Raw genomic sequence first — 19,584 nt, 5'->3', positions numbered from 1 at the left:
TATTGTCACTCTCTTTGGCCCGTAGGTCCTTTCTTTTGGCTAAGTGGTTCCTAAAGAATAGAAAGATAAAGGTGCCTGGGGAAGAAGTGGGGGAAGGGGGAGCTCGTTTTAGGAATAGGAATCTCTCCCCGTGTGAGACAGATAACTGTCCGAAAGGAGTGATCCATGCCCACGCAGCCCTTTCAGACCTCTTCCTCAGAGGTGGGATCTGTCTCGCTAGTGTGCTTCCCGCTGTCTTTCTGACTGTATGTAGGCACATCAACATTTTGTAGGCCTACCCGAGAGCTCATGTTGGATTTGCAGCCCGCTGGGATGCCCGGCCGAATGATTTTACAGGTCCCGGGAGCCTTGACGCCAGAGCCCTGGGACCCGCTTCCCAACTCAAGAGACGGGCACTCTCTGCCTCTGGGCCTCCCAGTTCCCTCAGATTCCGATGGTAACAACCGTGTCCTGAGGGTTGAATGCTCTGCCCCCTTAGGGGGTCATGATCACCCCATTTTGAGAGCTGAGGAGAGGCTCTGGGAGCGGGATTGCAGCTGACAGGCGCTGGAGCTCCAGTGTTTCTATTCTCTCCTGAGTTGTCCTTCGCTTGCTCTTATGAAAGAAATGGGCGAATACAACTTTCTTCTTTAAAATATGTACATATTTACCGCATCCTCACTGTAGAAAACTGAGAAATACAGTAAAATCCAATCCAGAAAGCAAATCTACCCTTAACTTCATTATCGTAAGTGCTGCAGACGTTTGTCAGTGCTCTCTCTGTATAGTGTTCAACATAAGTGAGATCACATTTTAGAGAGAGATAACACATATGAAATATATAATGATGCAAGATAGATTTTTACTCAGCAGTGGCTTATAAGCATTTGCCTGTTTTATTAAAATTCATTTCTAAAAATTATTTTCTGTAATTGCCTGTGGCTCCAGGGTACAGACAGATGTGTTGTAACTTAACTGCTTTATCATCAGGCGTATATTTTAGTTGTTTGTAGCTGGCTCTTTGGAACGGGGGAAATAGATGGACCGTAAATGAAACTCCTCTGAGCACGGTTCTAGTTTATAGGTTTCTGAATGTTCTTTATATCAGCATGTGAAGCAAAGACTGTTTCTGTAACTACCATGTATTAATGTTTCAACTCCTGACTAGACATGGCCCTAAGCCTCCGGAGAGTATCACCCATCCTCAGACACACTGTTCATTTACAGAGCAGCCAGCTGGGGGCTCTGACGTCATCGCGTAAAGCCACACATGGACTTCTATAAAGTTATCTCTGGAAGGAATATCAGAGATCATTGAATCCTTCTTTTGCATTTCAAATATGGGAAAGTGTGCCCAGGGTTACAGAACCTGATGGGTTGGGGACTAGAATCAACTTGGGGGTTTTTCCCATCACACCATACTGCCACAGTTGATGCCCTGTCCTAGTTAGGAGGGGGTAGACAGAAACCCACAGAGTGATGAACAGCAGTGTATGGCATCAGCTTGGGCAGAAGGAGATGGGGTTTGGTGGACAGGTGTAGAGTAGGGAGCTGGGAATCCCAGACTCACAGTGTTGGGCAAGGAGGCCCAGAGGCAGGTGGTTTGGACCCATGGCCTGCTTTAATATTGGTGGACTGTCTCACCAAGGAGAAGAGTTGAAGTAAAACTGTGGGCAGGCAGGGGTGGGACCACATCAAGGAGGGTTTGAAATGCCCGACAAAGGAATTTTGACTTTATCCTTTAGGCAGTTGGGAGCTATTAAAGATTGGGGGTGCTTGTAGCCACATGGTCTCTGTCACCACCATTTCACTTCCCTGACAGAGTACAAAAGCAGCCGCAGACGATGTGTAAGTGAACGAGTTTCACCGTGTTCCTATAAAACTTTACTTACGAGCAGTGAAATATGAACGCACGTGTCACAAAATACTCTTCTTCTTTCGGTTTAGTCAACCATTTAAACCTGCAGACAGAGCCTGTCCTTTGCTAGAGGGACATGCATCGGCTGTGGGCTGAACTTAACCTTGAGGGGCAGAACCCTCACCAGGCTCCCCCACACCAGCTTGCGGCCCTGACCCTTCTTTGCCAAACATCCAGAGAATGCTCTGAGGGGGGACAGGGAAGATTTCTTGCAAAAATCAATACCTCAACTAATTCTCCTTTCCCAGGAGCTAGACTTCCTGCGCTGTGGCCGACCTAAACCTGACTCTGTGCTTTGACAACATTCCCTCCACCCTGTTCCCCCACCTGTTCACACACCAATCCCAGAAGTCCTTGAGTAAGATTGATGCTTCTGGGCAGGACAGAAGCCTGTGTCCTGAGGCGGCTTCCTTCCCCAGGCCCTCTCAAGCAAACAAGACATGAAATCCATGTCCCCAGGCCACTTTCCCAGCCCCTGTAGTATCCTGAGGGCTGTATGTGTTTCCCAAGATCCAAGTTCTCCCTCACAACCTGCTTAAGAAAGATATACTTGTAAAATAAATGGGGGAAATGCCACAAAGTAATGTTTAAAAAATTAATAAATGGAAATAAAGATTGGGGTGGGCTGACATGGGCAAAGCTGATGGAAGGTGGGCCAGAGAGAGGAGAGGGTGCAGAAAGGAACACCCACTTAGACACTTCTACCAATATTCAGATACAGGCTTGTGAGTATTGGATTCCTGTTACCTGTGAGATGGAAAAGGAGAAGATAGGTTGGAGAGCCGTCCTCCTGTTCTTTCAGTGAGCATTTATTATACTTCTGTAGCATGCTAGACCTGGTTCTTGTGAGTGTGCTCTGCTGTCTGTTGAGCGCAGTAGTAGAGGTACATGTGTAATAGATACAGTGGTGCAGAGGAGAGAGCTTCACTAATGGGGGAAAGAAGGGGAGAAGTTGGTAATCAACAAAGTGCAGAAGAAAAAGATTTTGAACTTGGTTGAAGTGCCAAGGAGCCTACTTGAGAGAGAGAACAGTCTGAAGGGGAACGTAGCTTTAGGGAAAAGGTGATGAATTCCCTGTATGCCATCTCGAGTGAGAGGAAACAGTCTGACATCTGGATAGAAATACTCGGGAGCTAGTTGGTGACGTCAGTGATCCAGCTGACTGTGTTACAGGAGCTCTTGACTGAGATCTTGAATTTTAAAAGGCCCCATTGCTTGGCTTAGACTGACCAGGATTAAGGGTTACAGTCAAACTAAAAAGATTAATTGGTAAAAGATGAGATGAAGGTTGGCTTTGGTGTTTTTCTCTCCAGAGGACTGGCTGTCTGCCTTCCAGAAGCTTAGGGCTAGTCAGAACTTCAGCATGGCACTGCAGCCGGGAGACTGCCCACACTGGCCGCAGAGAGTTTCTGTAGATCTGGGAAGAATGAGGGAGCCATTAAGCTCCACTTCTAGAAGGAACAGTGTTTGCAAAGCGTAACACGTGAACAGCTGAGCCTGTTTTCTCACAGGAAAGAGTATAAACCATACCCTTGTCCATAGCTCAGTTTTTTGCTTGCTAAACATGGAGAGCCATCTAGGTGCTCGTTTTGGCTCCAGCATAGTCTTGTTGACTTTGGGCCAGTCCTATCCTTGTCTGCCTGCCTGGGTAGAAGGAAATGTCGGGACCTTGGAAAGGAAGATGCTAGAATTCCTCAGCTGTAAACCACTTACGCACCTGAAACAGACTTTCGCTTTCAAACTGTACTCAGACAGGTTATAATCGTATGTCTTCTCTTACAGGTGACATTAACTACCAGGAATTTGCTAAAAGACTCTGGGGTGACATTTATTTCAACCCCAAAACGTAAGTAGAGTGGGGAAATGACTCTCTAGAGGGAGAATCCATTTTCCCAGGAAGTGAGGACAGAGAAAGAGTTCCTAACATTAAAACGTACAGTTTCGGGGCGCCTGGGTGGCTCAGTGGGTTAAGCCTCTGCCTTCGGCTCAGGTCATGATCTCAGGGTCCTGGGATCGAGCCCCACATCGGGCTCTCTGCTCGGCAGGGAGTCTGCTTCCCTCTCTCTCTGGCTGCCTCTCTGCCTACTTGTGATCTCTCTGTCTCTGTCAAATAAATAAATAAAATCTTAAAAAAAACAAAAACAAAAACGTACAGTTTCATAAGCCATGATCCTTCCTCCTGTAAGTGGATTGGCTTCATGAGCTCTTAGCAGAATGAGGCTGTTCCTCTTGAGGACATCACAGCTCAGTTCAGGCGTGAGTGCGAGTCATAACCATATGCTCTCTCAGGAATCTCTCTTTGGAAATGTTGTGATCACATACACACTCCTTCCCTTTGACCCTGCTCAGATTCAGAACTTAGGAGATATACCCTTAGGATCGGTGACATGCCTTCTCCCTGCTGGCTCACCCATAACTCTTGTTTTTTCCTCTTTAGACGAAAGTTCACCAAAAAGGCCCCAACCAGCAGCTCCCAGAGGAGCTTTGTGGAGTTTATCTTGGAGCCCCTTTATAAGATCCTCGCTCAGGTGAGTGTGTCAGGCCGCCTGGTTCAGGTCTGCCCTCGTAAGCATGAGGTGAAAAAGCTAGTGAACTCAGACTTCCCCTTGCCCCTAAACCGGCTCAGTTTCGTATCACTAAGTGTGAGGATAGTTGATCACCAGTCTTCTCGATCTAGAACACTACAGTCCTCTAGATGCTGCTGAATTTAGAGTGAAGAGGAGAGATACAGAAGAAGGAAAAGGCTCTGGAGAAATGGGTGTAAAGATTTTGTATTCAAAAGATCATGATGCTTGAGAATTAATAATTTCAGTTGTGGGGATTTGATTTACAGATTGAGTTGAGAAAGTGCTCCAGGTTTAAGATATGTATATAATGTATAAGTTAAAGCATTATTTACAACACCGGGGGAAAAAAACTGGAAATAAGTTAAATGCTTACCAGTGAGAATCAGATTAAATGAATTATGGTACATCTCAAATGATTTAAGTATTTTGTGTCCATTAACAGAATGGCTTATGAGCTAGCTTTTAATGACTTTTGTGGGTATGGATGTATGTGATGTTTGTCAAATTGAAAAGGATGCATCATGGGGCCCCTGGCTGGCTCAGTGGGTAGAGCATGCGACTCTTGATCTCCGGGTCATGAGGTCAAGCCCCGTGTTGGGCATAGAGCTCACTTGAAAAAAAGAAGAAAGGATCCATCAGACAGTGGTAAGGATGTAGTTAAACATGTGGGATGCGGGGCACCTGGGTGGCTCACTGGGTTAAAGCCTCTGCCTTCGGCTCAGGTTATGGTCCCAAGTCCTGGGATCGAGTCCCCGAATCGGGCTCTCTGCTCAGTAGGGAGCCTGCCTCCCCCTCTCTGTCTGCTTGTGATTTTTCTCTCTGTCAAATAAAAAAATAAAATCTTTAAAAAAAAAACAAAAAACAAAACAAAAAAACACGTGGGATGCTTCATAGAAAAGAGCATAATAGCATTGCATTTGTGTGAATTTGTGCTACCTAAAAGGCAGAAGTAAGAAATAAAAGGGTGACATTGTACGGGAATTTTCATAGACCTTTTTTCCAAGACAGTTGTAAAATATTCAAGTGTTTAATAAGCCCAGTGCACAGTGGGCACACACACATACACAAAATGTGTGTGGCCATTCCAACTGACAAAAAAATAGAACATAGCAACAATAAGACAAAATAGCATGATTAAAATTTATTGGTGCTGAAAAATGCTTAGTATCTTGTGTCAGACTGGAATGGATTAATAAAAGAAATTTATAGAATCCGTCTCAGTAGAGACCTTGAGTCTGTTGAGAATGATTTAGCTTGGCTTTGCCCTACCAGTGGATGGACTGCTAGGTGACCTTTTTTGGTTCCTTCCAGTACAATGATGCTCTCAGTTGGAGAAGTCTCTAAAATAGGGAAGGGTGAGGGATTTCCTGAGTTTGAGGAGATGCTGCTTTGCAGACCCTGGGGGGCAGTACTAAAGGTCCATTTGAGAGGTCCAGGTTTATTGCCTGGTGTGGGCATTTAACCAAACCCTTTTCACCCGGGGTTGGTTTAAAGAGTAGGTACCGAAGATTTCCCTGGAACCTAATGGTTGTCCTTGCCAAGAGCTCTTCCTGTAGAAGAGAACTTAGTGCAGTGACCCATCAAATTGCCCTCTGGCCTTCTCTGGTAGCAGGCACCACACTAGGGCTATCACTGCAGCTAACGTGTCTCGTACCCACACAGGTGGTGGGTGATGTGGACACCAGCCTCCCCAGGACTCTGGACGAGCTTGGCATTCACCTGACCAAGGAGGAACTGAAGCTGAACATCCGGCCCCTGCTCAGGCTGGTCTGCAAAAAATTCTTTGGCGAGTTCACAGGTAACAAGAGCTCACAGCCCCTTTCCCATCCCTATCATCACATTCTGCCCCAGGTGTCACGCGGAGCTCTTCCTCATCCCACAGGGGTGTTCAGAGGTGTGAGGTTCTTGTAAATAAACTGCAAGCTGGGATGCCTAGCACCCAGATTTTCTTCCAACTCTCTTCTTCAGTGGACGGTACCAAGGACTCTCTCTTGGGAAACAGAAGCAAGTAAATTTCCCTACCAGGAGGAGCATGCAAATAAAGGAGATGGGGAAACAGATTCTGAGGTTCTAGTGTTTTTGCCAGGGGCCCGTCAGGAAGGTAGACTCCTGAGGGACATGAAGTAGTGGGAAAGCACGAGGCTCGGATTTCTTTCCCCCGAGCTCCTGTCTCCTCTATTTGAGTGACACGGAAGGCATGTGCCTCAGTGGAAGAAGCCCCAGCCTGGTTAGGAAAAGACCTGAGTCTTGCTCCTGTTGTGACCCTGACCCTTCCATGTGGTGAGACCCTGGGCCAGCCCCCCAGTTCTTCTGTGACTCAATTTCTCATCTGTAAAATAAGGGAGGCAGAAAAAGCAATGGCTTAGGGCCCCCTCAGCAGTCTCTTGGTCCTGAGTCGGGTGGGAATTAGGGCATAATTCTAGTAGTTCATTCTGGGCAGGCCATCAGCCCAACCTAGGAGATACCCATTGAAAACAGATCTGCCTTCCGCAGGGTGCTAACGGAGATCCTCTCTGGCGTGGCTCATTAGCCGTTAGAAAAACAGGAACATGTATAGAACAGAAACGTGTGCAATGTTTCCCAAAAGGAAAGAGTCAATTGAGGGATTGTTTTAAGTAGATCTTAAAGAGATGGGGTACTTCCTTAGTGTAAGCGTTCAGTGAGTGTTTATATTCTATACAAGATTGTGGATTGGTAGAGATACTTGAAATTTTTTGTCCGCTGAGTTCCACGGAACCACTGAGCCCTGCTTCTTGCTCTTCCCTGGCATAGGCGTGGCGCCGCAAGTTTCAGAGCTGAACATCAGTCCCCTCGCTTTCAGCTCTCTGGCCACCACAAGTAGACCCAAATCTCGCCACCCACTTCCCCCGTAAGAGCATATGCTAATGGCCTGCTCTTCTCCCTCCACAGGCTTTGTGGACATGTGTGTGCAGCATATCCCCTCTCCAAAGGTGGGCGCCAAGCCCAAGATTGAGCACACCTACACCGGTGGCGTGGATTCTGATCTCGGCGAGGCCATGAGCGACTGTGACCCCGATGTAAGGGAAAGTCCCCATTTCTCTTAATGTTTTTTCCCTCGTGTGTGGGGAAGCCGTTTTCTGGGTCATAGAAAGAATGCCTTCTTTCCATCCTTGCTTGTCACCCACTCTCCGTGAGCAAAGGCAAAGAGACCTGGATTCAGAGCCCGGTGTTACGGTGTCGTGAGCTTGGGAACATTATTCAGTCTTTCTAAGAGTCTTGGTCTGTAAAATGAGGGTAATAATTTGTATGGGATTGTTACAGGAATTGAATAAGATAGAGAAAGTATTACACTGTGTTCAGCGTGGTGCCTGACAGAGAGTAAAGATTCAACTAACCTTGTTAGCCTTAGGCTTTAAAAAGATATTTCCCAGGGGCGCCTGACTGGCTCTGTCAGTAGAGCGTGTGAGCGTTGATCTCAGGGTCATGAGTTCAAGATCCACACTGAGTGTACAGCTTACTTTAAAAATAAGTAAATAAATAAAATTAAAAATAAAAAAATAGAACAGTCTTTCCCAGCCGTTCCTAAGTCAGTCTAGTTTCTCGGCATAAACACCCAACCAGTTGAGAACTGAGTTACATCTTCGGAAAGAATTTGGGACAAGCAAGTCTTGTAATTTTGCAAGTGAATAGTGCCTGTCTGCCATCTTAAATCTGCTTTTCTTTGCCATGGCCCTCATCCCCCTAAAGAAAAGGAAGAGAGTGTCGTTGCTCTGCCTGTGGCATCTGTTAACTAAGCAGGGGTCAGGGCGTGGTTTGGAATTTTCCCAGGAGATTGACGCATCTTCCTCTAGGTCTGGGCAGTCTTTTCTCGGAGCTCATGTCATTGCTATCAAGGGAGATAGAGACCATGGTATTTACCGTGGGAATATGTGTGGTTGAGCCCGTACTCTGTCCCCATCTCCAGGGTCCCCTGATGTGCCACACTACCAAGATGTACAGCACAGATGATGGAGTTCAGTTTCATGCCTTTGGCCGGGTGCTGAGCGGCACCATCCACGCCGGGCAGCCTGTGAAAGTGCTGGGGGAGAACTACACACTGGAGGATGAGGAGGACTCCCAGATATGCACCGTGGGCCGCCTCTGGATCTCTGTGGCCAGGTACTGCCAACCAGAGCCCCCATAGAGGCACACCTTGGCCTTGTCACTGGAGCCACCACAAGGAGCTGGAGGGAGTGGTCCTGCTTGGAAGCACAGTAGCTGCATGACCCCCTACAATAGATCAGCTGACCCTCCCTCACATATGTTGACTTCCAGTTCTTACTACCCAGAGTTGCTAGGGCCAAAAGGCAGCTACTCTTGGGATAATGCCAAGAGCCTTGCCTTTGCGTTTTGAATGGCTTGTATAAACTTTGGTGGCAGGATTTCTATTTTTACTCTTAATCCTCTCTTCCTTTTCTGTGTTCCTAAGTTATAACCTTTATGTTTCTTCCCAAAAGAAATGGTCTCCCAGCCTCCACTGACTATTCTTTGACTAAGAAGATTTTGCTGGATCCCTTATAGCTCCCCCATCTGCAGAATCAGACTTAGCTTGGGCCTCCGGGTTGCTTGTGAGTTCCTGAGTTCGGCTTCTCAGCTAGCGAGCAGAGCGGAGGCAGTCCCGTTCCTGACATTGCTGCCGCACCTTGCCAACAGCCCCTGTCCCCTCCTCCAGGCCCACCCGTTCCCGAGAAGGCAGAAGACTGATGAGCCAGGACAGTTATAGTATCTTCTGTGATGCTTTTGGCATGTCCTTACCTTGTACCCCTTGGCCAGTGCCTTGCTTACAACTAGTACCAACTGGAACTGGGTTTTCCTATATTGTCCTCTTAGAGTACCATGGGCTTTTCTCTCGTGCTGATCTGTTGGTAACTCCACGTGACCCTTGAACAACACAGGTTTGAACTACATGGGTCCACTTTAATGTGGGGTTTTTTTTTTCTTTTTTTCCTTTTCAATACACTATAGTCCTATAAACATATTTTCTCTTCTTTAGGACTTAGCTTAGTTTAGTATTTTCTTTTTTTTTTTAGTTTATTGTAAGAATACAGTGTAGAATACATATAACACACAGAATATGTGTTAATCGACTTTTTACGTTATCAGTAAGGCTTCCAGCCAACAGTAGGCTGTTAGTAGTTAAGTTTTGGGAGGAGTCGGAACATATACGTGGCGTTTCCACTGGGGGGGGTTGGCGCCCCTGACCTCTGCATTGTCGAGATGTCACCTATACGTATGTGAGGTTTTATGATTGGTTGTTTATTGTGTCCCTCCCCTGCTGGAATGTGTCTGTCTGCTTCACCCCTGCTCCTGGCTCAGTGCCTGGCACCCCTCCTTATTTCGCTTCTCTGTGGCTCCAGGTACCACATTGAGGTGAACCGTGTTCCTGCTGGCAACTGGGTTCTGATCGAAGGTGTTGATCAACCAATTGTGAAGACAGCGACCATAACTGAACCTCGAGGCAATGAGGAGGTAGAGTGTTTGAAAAGGCAGCTGGATTCGTTTAAGCTAGAGGGTCACACGGAGCCATACCATCCATGAACAACCAGCAGTAAGAACTCATAGGGTACTAACTCGGAGTCATGGCTACTTCCTGGTCCTGGGCCTCAGCAAGGCTCAGTGTTCTACATCTGACCCTGCTTGATTCTCCCTGTACTCTGCTCAGAGGCTAGGAACTACGGGGAATTCCTTTATCTTTCCCTCTTTGTTCTGCCAGAATGTGCAGGAGTAACTCCAAGCAGCACGATGGCTCCTGGTGGGGGTGGTCTGCTCCTCTCTGACTTCTGCACCTCTCGTGCCCACTCAGGCCAGGTGCCCTCATTCTTCTGCATTTTTAATTTCAGGCTCAGATTTTCCGGCCCCTGAAGTTCAACACCACGTCTGTCATCAAGATTGCTGTGGAACCAGTCAACCCCTCAGAGCTGCCCAAGATGCTGGACGGTCTGCGCAAGGTCAACAAGAGCTATCCATCCCTCACCACCAAGGTACGGTCAGGGCGTGCACGAGCTGCCAGGCCCCACTGCCCAGCTGACGGGTTGGTGCTGCCCACGGCTTCTTGTCCACCAGGTGTGTCTGATCTGCTTCCAGCAGCCTGCGTCAGGAGCAGATGTTCGCATCTGCTGCTGTCATTTCAAAGCAGGATATGTTGGGGAGAGGGTGACAATGCACGCGTGTGTGTTCATAGCCCACAGTATGGGAAAGAGATGTGTCCTGGAGAGTACACTTTGAATTTATTTTTCCAGAAAATATAGAGGGAAAAGTGAGTCATTTTGATCCTTCTACATTCCTGAGACTTCTGGCGTACTTCTCTGAATAGCTGGCTGGAGCTGAAGGGTCAGTTTATGTCCTTAGGCATAGGGCAGAGTGTTCCCTAAACGGTTCTGACGGGAATAAGTCAGTGACCTTATGCCTAGCAGCACCATGCTGAATGGTCCAAGTGTCTTGAGGATTAACTCATAGGCCCCTGCTCCCCACTGGTCCTTCGTGAAGAGGCTAGAACTGAGGCTGAGCAGTGGCTCGCTGAGACTGGGTTCAGGCACCGCCTCCTGGGCTCTTCGCGTTGCTTCTGTTGCTAGCTGTTGTGGCTGGCATAAGAGGTCCAGGCTGTGACCCCAGGGCTGTTGCATTTCAGGTGGAAGAGTCCGGGGAGCATGTGATTCTGGGTACTGGGGAGCTCTACCTGGACTGTGTGATGCACGACTTGCGGAAGATGTACTCAGAGATCGACATCAAGGTAAGTTAGCGTTCCCTTTCTTGAGTGCCTGCCGGGCCAGGAGCTTGACTCACAGCTCCAGACTGATTTTATAAGTAGCCAAACCCTTGATCCGCCTGGAAGGCCTGCGTAAAGAGGGGGGTGCTAGGGGAGGAGATGTGTTTGGGTAGAGCATGACCTGTTGCTCCCTATATGGGAAGGTATTTGAGATCTGGTTTGCCCCTTTCTGCAGGGTTATTCTCAATGTCATACGTTTAAAGTCAAAGCTCCCAAGCCAAAGTGATTCTTGGTCTTCCGTTAAAAAAACAGTTACACAACCCATCTTTGGAAATGAGGGCTCAGTGGATGGTTTCAGGGAGTGAGGACTGGCCTTCCTGAGTTTGCTGTCAGGTCATGATGTAGCCCCTCAGTTCCAGTGCTCCTCTTTGGTAGACATATTTTCTCCCAGCCCCTGTGGTGGTGGGGGCGGGTGCCCTCACATACCTGTCTTAAGTGCTTCTCCTGATGTGCCGAGGATGGATGCTCTAGAAGACACTGAGTTCCAGGTAGCCGGCCCTGTCGGAGCTTCAGGGAGGGGCTGAGAATGGAACGGGGACCTGCCAGGCTGTCCCCAGTGCCCACAGTGACAAAGCTACGGGATGTTCAGTGAGCGGTGGGGGGATTGGCTGAATGGATGTTGGAAGAGACCTTGGGGGACTATCATTTACACCCAGGTTCAACTCACACTTACCCTTGGCTGAGGAACACAAACTCCGCAGTCTGCTAGGTTTTCTCAGGCTGCTTAGTGCCAGTCTGTACTTTGCGCCCACTGTGGGGCTTGTTGATTGAGAACGGAGTGTTGTCACAGAGGTGGTGTGGTGCCAAGCAGACCTCAGAATTCCCTTTGGCACAAGATTGTCCTTCCAATGAATTCAGACCTTGCCTAACAATTTATTCTGTTCCCCAGGTGGCTGACCCTGTTGTCACATTTTGTGAGACAGTAGTGGAAACATCTTCACTCAAGTGCTTTGCTGAAACACCCAATAAGAAGTGAGCTGGGGGCGGGGGGCACCTGGGTGGCTCAGTGGGTTAAAGCTAAGTGGGACCTTCAGCTCAGACCATAGTCTCAGGGTCCTGGGATCGAGCCCCACATCGGGCTCTCTGCTCAGCAGGGAGCCTGCTTCCTCCTCTCTCTGCCTGCCTCTCTGCCTACTTGTGATCTGTCAAATAAATAAATAAATAACCTAAAAAAAAAAGAACTGAACTGGTGGGTCCAAGTGCCCCTGGGACTAACAGGGGACACTCTCCTCTCCCCATGCCTCTTCACCCTGATCACAAGCACTGTGGAGAAAGAGACCCCCAAGCCTTGGGATGGGGTCTTAGGATGCTTGAGTTTTACCCCAGCACTCTCATCCCTTAGGCCTGTAGACATGATGCTGTGGGGTTCTTTGCCGGAGGTACCCCAAGAATGAGTGGCCTTGTCTTTCTGTATAATATCATCTTAAAATTTTGCCCTGCAGCAGCTCCACTGTTTTTTGGTTTTTTTAAGATTCTATTTTTAAGTGGTCTCTACACCCAGCGTGGGGCTCAAAGTCACAACCCTGAGATCAAGAGCCACCTGCTGCACTGACTGAGCCAGCCAGGCACCCCAAGACCTCACTGTTTTAAAGGGTGATAGATTTGAATGAAAGAAGACAGAAGATGAACCCTTTTTGCTCTACTCTAGCCCTCTGGCTTCTTACTGGTGTCCCTGCCTTGCCAGCCTTTTCTTAGGAATGCCCCTTCTGCAAGTCCTGCTGATCTTCATCGTTACCTGTGTCCTTTATTACTAGGAACAAGATCACCATGATTGCTGAGCCTCTTGAGAAAGGCCTCGCCGAGGACATAGAGAACGAGGTGGTCCAGATCACGTGGAACAGGTGAGAACGTGGTTGTGGTTCCCAGGCTGAAAGGAGATGAGGCGCCACAGCTTGCCTACCCAGTCTCTAATGCCACCTGTCCCAGGAAGCGAACTGTCCTCCAGGAAGGCAGGATCTGTGACCCCAGCAGGCAGGAATCAACAGAGCTGCCGGATGCCTTCATTGTCTCCTCCTTCCCCCCAGGAAGAAACTGGGAGAATTCTTCCAGACCAAGTACGATTGGGATCTGCTGGCTGCACGTTCCATCTGGGCTTTTGGCCCTGATGCCACCGGCCCCAACATCCTGGTGGATGATACCCTGCCCTCTGAGGTACAGCAGAACTGGTGGGAGCCATTGGGGTGGTTTCTTTGCTGTTGAGTGGAAGAAACTACAAAGTGTAATTCTTTTCCCCAGAGTGTTCTGTGGCTTCTGGTGAATCTTCTTACCAGTATACCTACCTTCTCCTCCCTCTAAACTCTGGTTGTTGCCGGGGTCACTGCTCATACGTGCCCTCATGTTCTGTGCAGGTGGACAAGGCTCTTCTTGGCTCAGTGAAGGACAGTATCGTTCAAGGTTTCCAGTGGGGAACCCGAGAGGGGCCCCTCTGTGATGAGTGTAAGTTCTACCCGAGCCTCGGCCTCCCCTGCCCCAACCCTCTAGGGGCCTCATGCCTGGGCATTTGAGGTGAGTTGGGCTGATCTATGGGCCCTGGCAGGAGAAGCAGCTTGGGACACACAGGGCCAACCCCCGTCCTGGGGCAGCACCTTCTCCCCTCGTCCTTCCCTGTCCTAGTGCTATTGCTTGGGACATTCTGGAAATGAAGTTACTCCTAGACTGACATTTGCTCCCCGGTCCTGAGAAGGAATGTGTTCGAGGAGGGGTATCAGGTGGGAGGTGGGATCAGAGTGGTTTATAGACCAGGATTGGATTTAGTGGGAAGCAATATGCAATTCCTCGAACTTAGTCTTTATCCAAAAACAATTAAACATTTGCAAGAAAAACACATAAACTTTTAGGAAGCCTTTACGATGCTTGAGCATGATCTGAAACGAACACGAAGAATGTGTGCTTTACTTCTGTGCTCTGCTGTAGGCCTTGGTACCCTATCAGAACGCCCATCTGCAGGGTGATTGTGTGGCCTCAAGCCAGCTGCCACGCTGCTGGAGGCTCCTGGCTGCTCTGCTCTTGGGCCCTTGACGAGTACTACAACTGCTCCTTGCTCAGCAGCTCCCCCATCTCCATTTCAGTGATTCGAAATGTGAAGTTTAAGATCCTGGATGCAGTGGTTGCCCAAGAGCCCCTGCACCGAGGCGGGGGCCAAATCATCCCCACGGCGAGGAGAGTCGTCTATTCTGCCTTCCTCATGGTGAGTGGATGGCACTGACCTGGTGCGGGGCGTTAGGTAGAAGTCCAGGCTTTGGGGGCATCAAGACTACCGCCCTTCCAGGTTTTTCTTTACCCGGATCCTTGGTCCCCAGACTTCCCCAAGCTGAGGAAGCCTCTCTTGCCCCATTGCAGGCCACTCCTCGTCTGATGGAGCCTTACTACTTTGTGGAGGTCCAGGCCCCTGCGGATTGTGTCTCCGCTGTGTACACCGTCCTAGCCAGGCGCAGGCGAGTCACCGGGATGGTGTGTCAGGGAGGGTGCAGAGAGCAGGAGCACAGCAAGAAGTTACCGGGCTCCCGTGGGGAAGCAGATGGGCCTCCTGCACAGTCTCTGTTCCTAAAAACCCACTAAGCTGGTTTTTCAGAAGGAAGTGGGAAAGATTTAAGGCAATCCCCAGCTTCACCGCAGATAAAAATTTTGAGATTCCTTCTTGGGTCCTCTCTCCTTGGAGAGCCCTTGGGGAAAGGACTGAAATGTGTCAGTGAGGGGAATGTCTGTAGGACCTTGTCTCGTCAAGTGTTTCCACTCTTGCCTAGCGGTCACTGCCCCCTTTGACAACCACAGGAAAGGACACTGAGGGCCCCAAGCCTTTTCTGCCCACTGTAGCATGATTGTGGTTATTCTTTCTTTGATGGGAACTCTGTGTTGTGATACATTTGGGGCCGGATTCTTTCCCTGCTTTTGGTCTCCGTAGGACAAGGGACTCAGCCTTTCTTTTTCTATCGCAGGGGGCATGTGACTCAAGATGCACCCATCCCAGGCTCCCCTCTCTACACCATCAAAGCTTTCATCCCCGCCATTGATTCTTTTGGCTTTGAGACTGATTTGCGGACTCACACCCAAGGGCAAGCCTTTTCCTTGTCTGTCTTCCACCATTGGCAGGTGAGAAAACGGTGCAGGCCAGCCAGTGTGGCCTCCCACCTGTTCAAGGCCAGTCCCCTCTGGCCTGTTTCCCTTTCAAGCCCCAAGTGAGATTTCCAACATCCTAGACAAGAGTCCTAGACCCCCTGAAACCACTTTACCTTTCAGATTGTGCCCGGTGATCCTCTGGACAAGAGCATTGTCATCCGCCCCCTGGAGCCACAGCCTGCTCCTCACCTGGCCCGGGAATTCATGATCAAAACCCGTCGCAGGAAGGTATGCATCCCTCCAGCCCATGGCCAACCCTCATTCCCCAGGGCTCTTGGCAGGAGTTGGATTTCTTTTCATTTCTTCCTTTGGGACCTTTTTCCCAAAGAGTGGGAGCAGTTCACTGCACAGTGCAGAGAGGTGGTCTGTAGAGCCCTCGGGCCCCCAGACCCAGGGCCCAGTCCGGCTGGCAGGGGAGCACCTCGTCCCATTAGCGATTCCTGAAATAGCTGGCCCAGAGTTCTCCCGCACCAGCACAGGTCTCAGATGGCCTTCAGCTCTGTCGGCCACCACACAGGGCTCTTCCCTGCGTCGCCCCCACTCCTGCAGGGCCTGAGCGAGGACGTAAGCATCAGCAAGTTCTTCGATGACCCCATGTTGCTGGAGCTCGCCAAGCAGGATGTTGTGCTCAACTACCCCATGTGAGTGCTGGGGCTCCCAGCGGCCCCTGCTCCCTGCAGCAGGCTGTGTCCTGCACTTGAAGCTGGGACCTGGCGGACCCGGACTCCATGTTGTCAGCGTCAGGAGAGCTGCTGTGGCCGTTTTTAACCACCCCAAACCCTCCGACCCAGAGTTCCAGCAAGGAAGAAGTATCTGGCCTCCTAGTTCCTCTGCAGCCTCTGCCTGGCTCCATGCCCAGGGACCAGAGCGGAGCTTGGACTGCGGGAGGGAGAAGGGGATGAAGTGTTTAACCCCAGGGGGCCCTGTCTTCAGGATTTACATGGAATGTTTTTTTTTTAAAGTTTGACCTTAGACATGGTTTTTAAGTGAACAGAACATTCTGACCTCTGCCTTGCTCTGTTCCTTTCATCTTCACCCCCATCCCCTTCCCTCCAGCATAGTGTGGTCCTGCCACTTGGGTTCTGAATATGTGTTGTCTCCTATGTCTCTTCTCCCAGCTGCAGTCTTCCTGCCTGGATGCCCTGGGCAGCAGCCTGTGGTGGCAGGGATGCCTATCTCTCGATTCAGTGCTCCCGTGAATGTTGAGGCCACTTTTTTACCTCTGCCTTCCCCCTCCCGCACTTGCCTCATTACTTTCCTCCTCCTGATAGTACCTGGGCTGGCTTGGGAGGTGTCAGGCTTCTGGGACCAGAGGCTCTTGTCTCCCTTGCCCTGGGGCTGGGGGCTTCAGTCCAGGACTCTGACTTCTAAACCCTTCTCGCAACCATACACACACACACAGAGACACACAGACAGACACACACTGTTGTCGGTCCCTTACTCTACTATCCCCCTTGTGAAGAAGAGACTTGATTTTCTTCAAAACTGCTTTATTAGGAACGTACCAGGGATTGATGGATGAGGCTCTGGCTGCCCCAGGCCCTACAGGAGTCCTACTTCTCCCCGGGGTCCTGTGCTGATCTCTTGATGTAGTCTCTGTACATCGTGTACACAGCACCTGCAGGAGGGAGAAGGGAAAACGTTCCAAAACACCGAACCCTGTCCCCATCGTCTGGCTCGCCCAGGAGTCTGACTCTAGCCATTCCCCTGAGAGTCCAGCTTCCCTGCTCATCTTGTTGCTCTAGGTCTCAACAGCTGCTGTCAGCACCCTGCCACAGGGCCTAGGGAAACACCCCGCTGGCAGTTCACAGAGCACTTCCACGCAGATCACCTGCCTGGGACACCTCACAGCAGCCTGCGAGGTGGGCCAGCCAGGGTGCTCATCATCCTGTCAGACAGGGAAACCGAGGCTCAGAGAAGGGCGTTTGTCCATTGTCACACAGCTAGTCTGGAGCTGTCTGCCTCTTAACCCAGAGAGGAAGAGAAATTCAGCATATGTTCTGCTGTGTGATACTTCTCATCTCTAGGACAGACTGTCACAAAACCAACGGAGCACCACCCCCACAGGCCCCAGGATGGGAGATAAAACAGGGAACCCTGAAATGGCTTGGGTTGAGGACGTCACCCAAGACTTGCTGTGGAGCCCAGTATAGGGAACAGGGACTAAAATCGTAATCCCTTAACTGTCCAGACTCAACAGCCAGATTTTGCCTAATCAGCTCTGTTCTCCTGAGACCCCAGCAGCCACTCACCTAGCATGACTGCACCCACGGCACAGGCCTGCGCTGCCACACGGGTGTGAATCAGGTGTATGGACATCTTGGTGGAACCACGGGCCTTCAGCCGATAAATCCGGTAGGCTGCCACTGCCAGGCAGCCTCCTAAGCCTGTAGGCAGAGAACGTGACCTTTGGGCCTCAGTCACCATTCACATGGCTCCCCTGATGAGCGACCCCTCACTAGGCAGCCTGGGCCTCTGGAATAAACCACAGCTTTCCTGCCACTTCCTGGAGGGAGGGGGGATCATCATCTGAATATTGAGTTGTTTCCACTCTGTGGTGTTTTCAGAGTGGCTGCTTCCCTCCAGTGTCACCCACTCTGAACCCCCTCCCCCCACTGGTTCTGCTCAGGCCCTTCTCCAACCGCTGTTGGCTCCCACAGCCGCTTTCCTGCTCTCTCAAGACCCTGAGGAAGGAAGGCCTGGGAGACCCCAAGCTGCTCCTTCCTCTCCTGACGCTGTGTTGATGCCCCACGTTTCCCTGCACCCCAAGCCCTCAGTTGGCCACCACCTCCACCCATCCAGACTCCCTCATTTCCTTGTCGGGCATGTCCCTTTGTTCCTTGGCACCTTTGCTGCTGGTTCACTCCTCTCCTGGCTGTTGAGTGCTCAGTGGGCAGAACACTTGAGTTCTCTGCTTCATTTGAAAAGACTAGACCATTCTCTGAGGGCAGGCCCCTCCTTGCCCTCTTCCCTTACTTTCCTACTCACCGACAGGCACCAGCGGAGACTCCCTGGTCTTCCTCAGGAACTTCTGAGACACAGTGTCTTCGCCCTCAGGTGGTGCCCACCAGCCTTTGTTAGCAGACATGATCCTGGCCCCAGGGTTTTCAGCTGGGTCTCTGAGGCTTCAGCCCAGTCCTAGAAAGAGGAACCCCCATAACAAGAACTCTGATTCTCCTCAGTCTAGGGTAGGAAGGAGGGAGTTGCCTGCTAAGACCCTCTCTTACCATGCCCCAGCACAGCCACTACTTGAAAAGATGTCCCAAGTCTCCTGTGTCAGGTGGCTGGACCACTAGTGCCATTTCTCCCATCCCTTCTTTCTAACATATGCCTCCTCCTCAGCTCATTCTGACTTCACTCTTTCCCTGCTCTCCCCTCCCCTCCCCAAACTTCCATTTGTATCCCTATGTGATCCTTGGGTCAAGAAAAGCAGCTGGAAAAATCCGCAGATGAGGGTGGGAGGAACAGGCCTTGAGCCTTGGGACCCCCACTGGCCTTGAATCTGTGACGGTTGTTCCTGAGGGAGCTACAGAACAGAATCTGGCCCCAGGGAGCTAGAGTCATCCCAGTGTTAGAGCACTGGTTACTGAATCACCAGAGCCAAAGACTAAAATGAGTGGACATTGATTTGTGAATAATTTAGCATAGATTTTGGACATTAGTACTAATGGAACTAATTCTGGTCCCTGAACTGCTCCCATTTCCATCTCTTGCCAAGTTCTTTGCCATTGCCGAACCCCTGCCTCCCTCCCTGGGCAGGTGACACCTATTGCTCTACTTGCTAACCCCAGTAAACATCTGCTCTGATCATAAACTAGACCGAGTCGCAGAGTCCTGGTCCACAGACCAGGGCTTCTGCCTGTGAGGTGCCTTCTAGGTCTGACCATGAGACTGCCTCCCTGCGGGAGGTGGCCTCCATTCCTAGTTGCCTCTTCTCTCCTGGAGGAGCGAGGACTGTCGGCCCCACAGGTTCTCAGCATGCTGGTGCTTACCCTAGGAGATGGCTAGAAAGTAGAGTGCGAGCAGCCCGGCCAGGGCTCAGCATCTGCTGTTTTGAACCGGCCAGGAGCCGATGATGGAGCTGCCACTGTGGGGTCAGGGAAGCAAGCTTTAATGGGGACTTTGAAGTCAGGAATGGAGAGGGGAGGAGATAGGCCAGGGCATCTGTCTTAACCCCCCATTTGCTGAGTTCCAGGCCGCAGCTCCAAGCACTGGAAAGTAATGAAAGATAGATGGCG

General features: G+C 50.2%; 2 protein-coding genes across 2 annotated transcripts in view; one reads left to right on the top strand and one right to left on the bottom strand.

Moving 5' to 3' along the window:
* EFTUD2 (elongation factor Tu GTP binding domain containing 2) overlaps positions 1-16,356 on the top strand; it is a 40,517-nt gene extending 24,161 nt beyond the window's left edge. Inside the window, exons 12-28 of the mRNA XM_080825458.1 lie at positions 3,680-3,743; positions 4,335-4,425; positions 6,127-6,262; positions 7,375-7,502; positions 8,390-8,583; positions 9,822-9,933; positions 10,305-10,445; positions 11,093-11,194; positions 12,120-12,202; positions 12,985-13,071; positions 13,255-13,381; positions 13,579-13,666; positions 14,299-14,417; positions 14,570-14,664; positions 15,166-15,319; positions 15,467-15,574; positions 15,896-16,356. Of these exons, the coding sequence (XP_080681584.1) occupies positions 3,680-3,743; positions 4,335-4,425; positions 6,127-6,262; positions 7,375-7,502; positions 8,390-8,583; positions 9,822-9,933; positions 10,305-10,445; positions 11,093-11,194; positions 12,120-12,202; positions 12,985-13,071; positions 13,255-13,381; positions 13,579-13,666; positions 14,299-14,417; positions 14,570-14,664; positions 15,166-15,319; positions 15,467-15,574; positions 15,896-15,991 (1,925 nt within the window). The 3' untranslated portion in view covers positions 15,992-16,356. The remainder of the gene's footprint in view (positions 1-3,679; positions 3,744-4,334; positions 4,426-6,126; positions 6,263-7,374; positions 7,503-8,389; positions 8,584-9,821; positions 9,934-10,304; positions 10,446-11,092; positions 11,195-12,119; positions 12,203-12,984; positions 13,072-13,254; positions 13,382-13,578; positions 13,667-14,298; positions 14,418-14,569; positions 14,665-15,165; positions 15,320-15,466; positions 15,575-15,895) is intronic.
* A 470-nt stretch (positions 16,357-16,826) lies between these two features.
* On the bottom strand, positions 16,827-18,760 carry HIGD1B (HIG1 hypoxia inducible domain family member 1B). Its single transcript, XM_080826124.1, has 4 exons — positions 18,574-18,760; positions 18,335-18,484; positions 17,599-17,733; positions 16,827-16,964 (listed from the first exon to the last, which is right to left on the bottom strand). Exons 2-4 carry the CDS (start codon positions 18,432-18,434, stop codon positions 16,900-16,902), a joined length of 300 nt encoding a protein of 99 aa, XP_080682250.1. The 5' UTR covers positions 18,435-18,484; positions 18,574-18,760; the 3' UTR covers positions 16,827-16,899.
* Between the last annotated feature and the right edge of the window lie 824 nt (positions 18,761-19,584).

Source organism: Martes martes (assembly GCF_963455335.1).
Source record: "Martes martes genome assembly, chromosome: 16".
Lineage (NCBI taxonomy): Eukaryota > Metazoa > Chordata > Mammalia > Carnivora > Mustelidae > Martes > Martes martes.
This window is presented reverse-complemented; position numbering and strand designations above follow the sequence as displayed.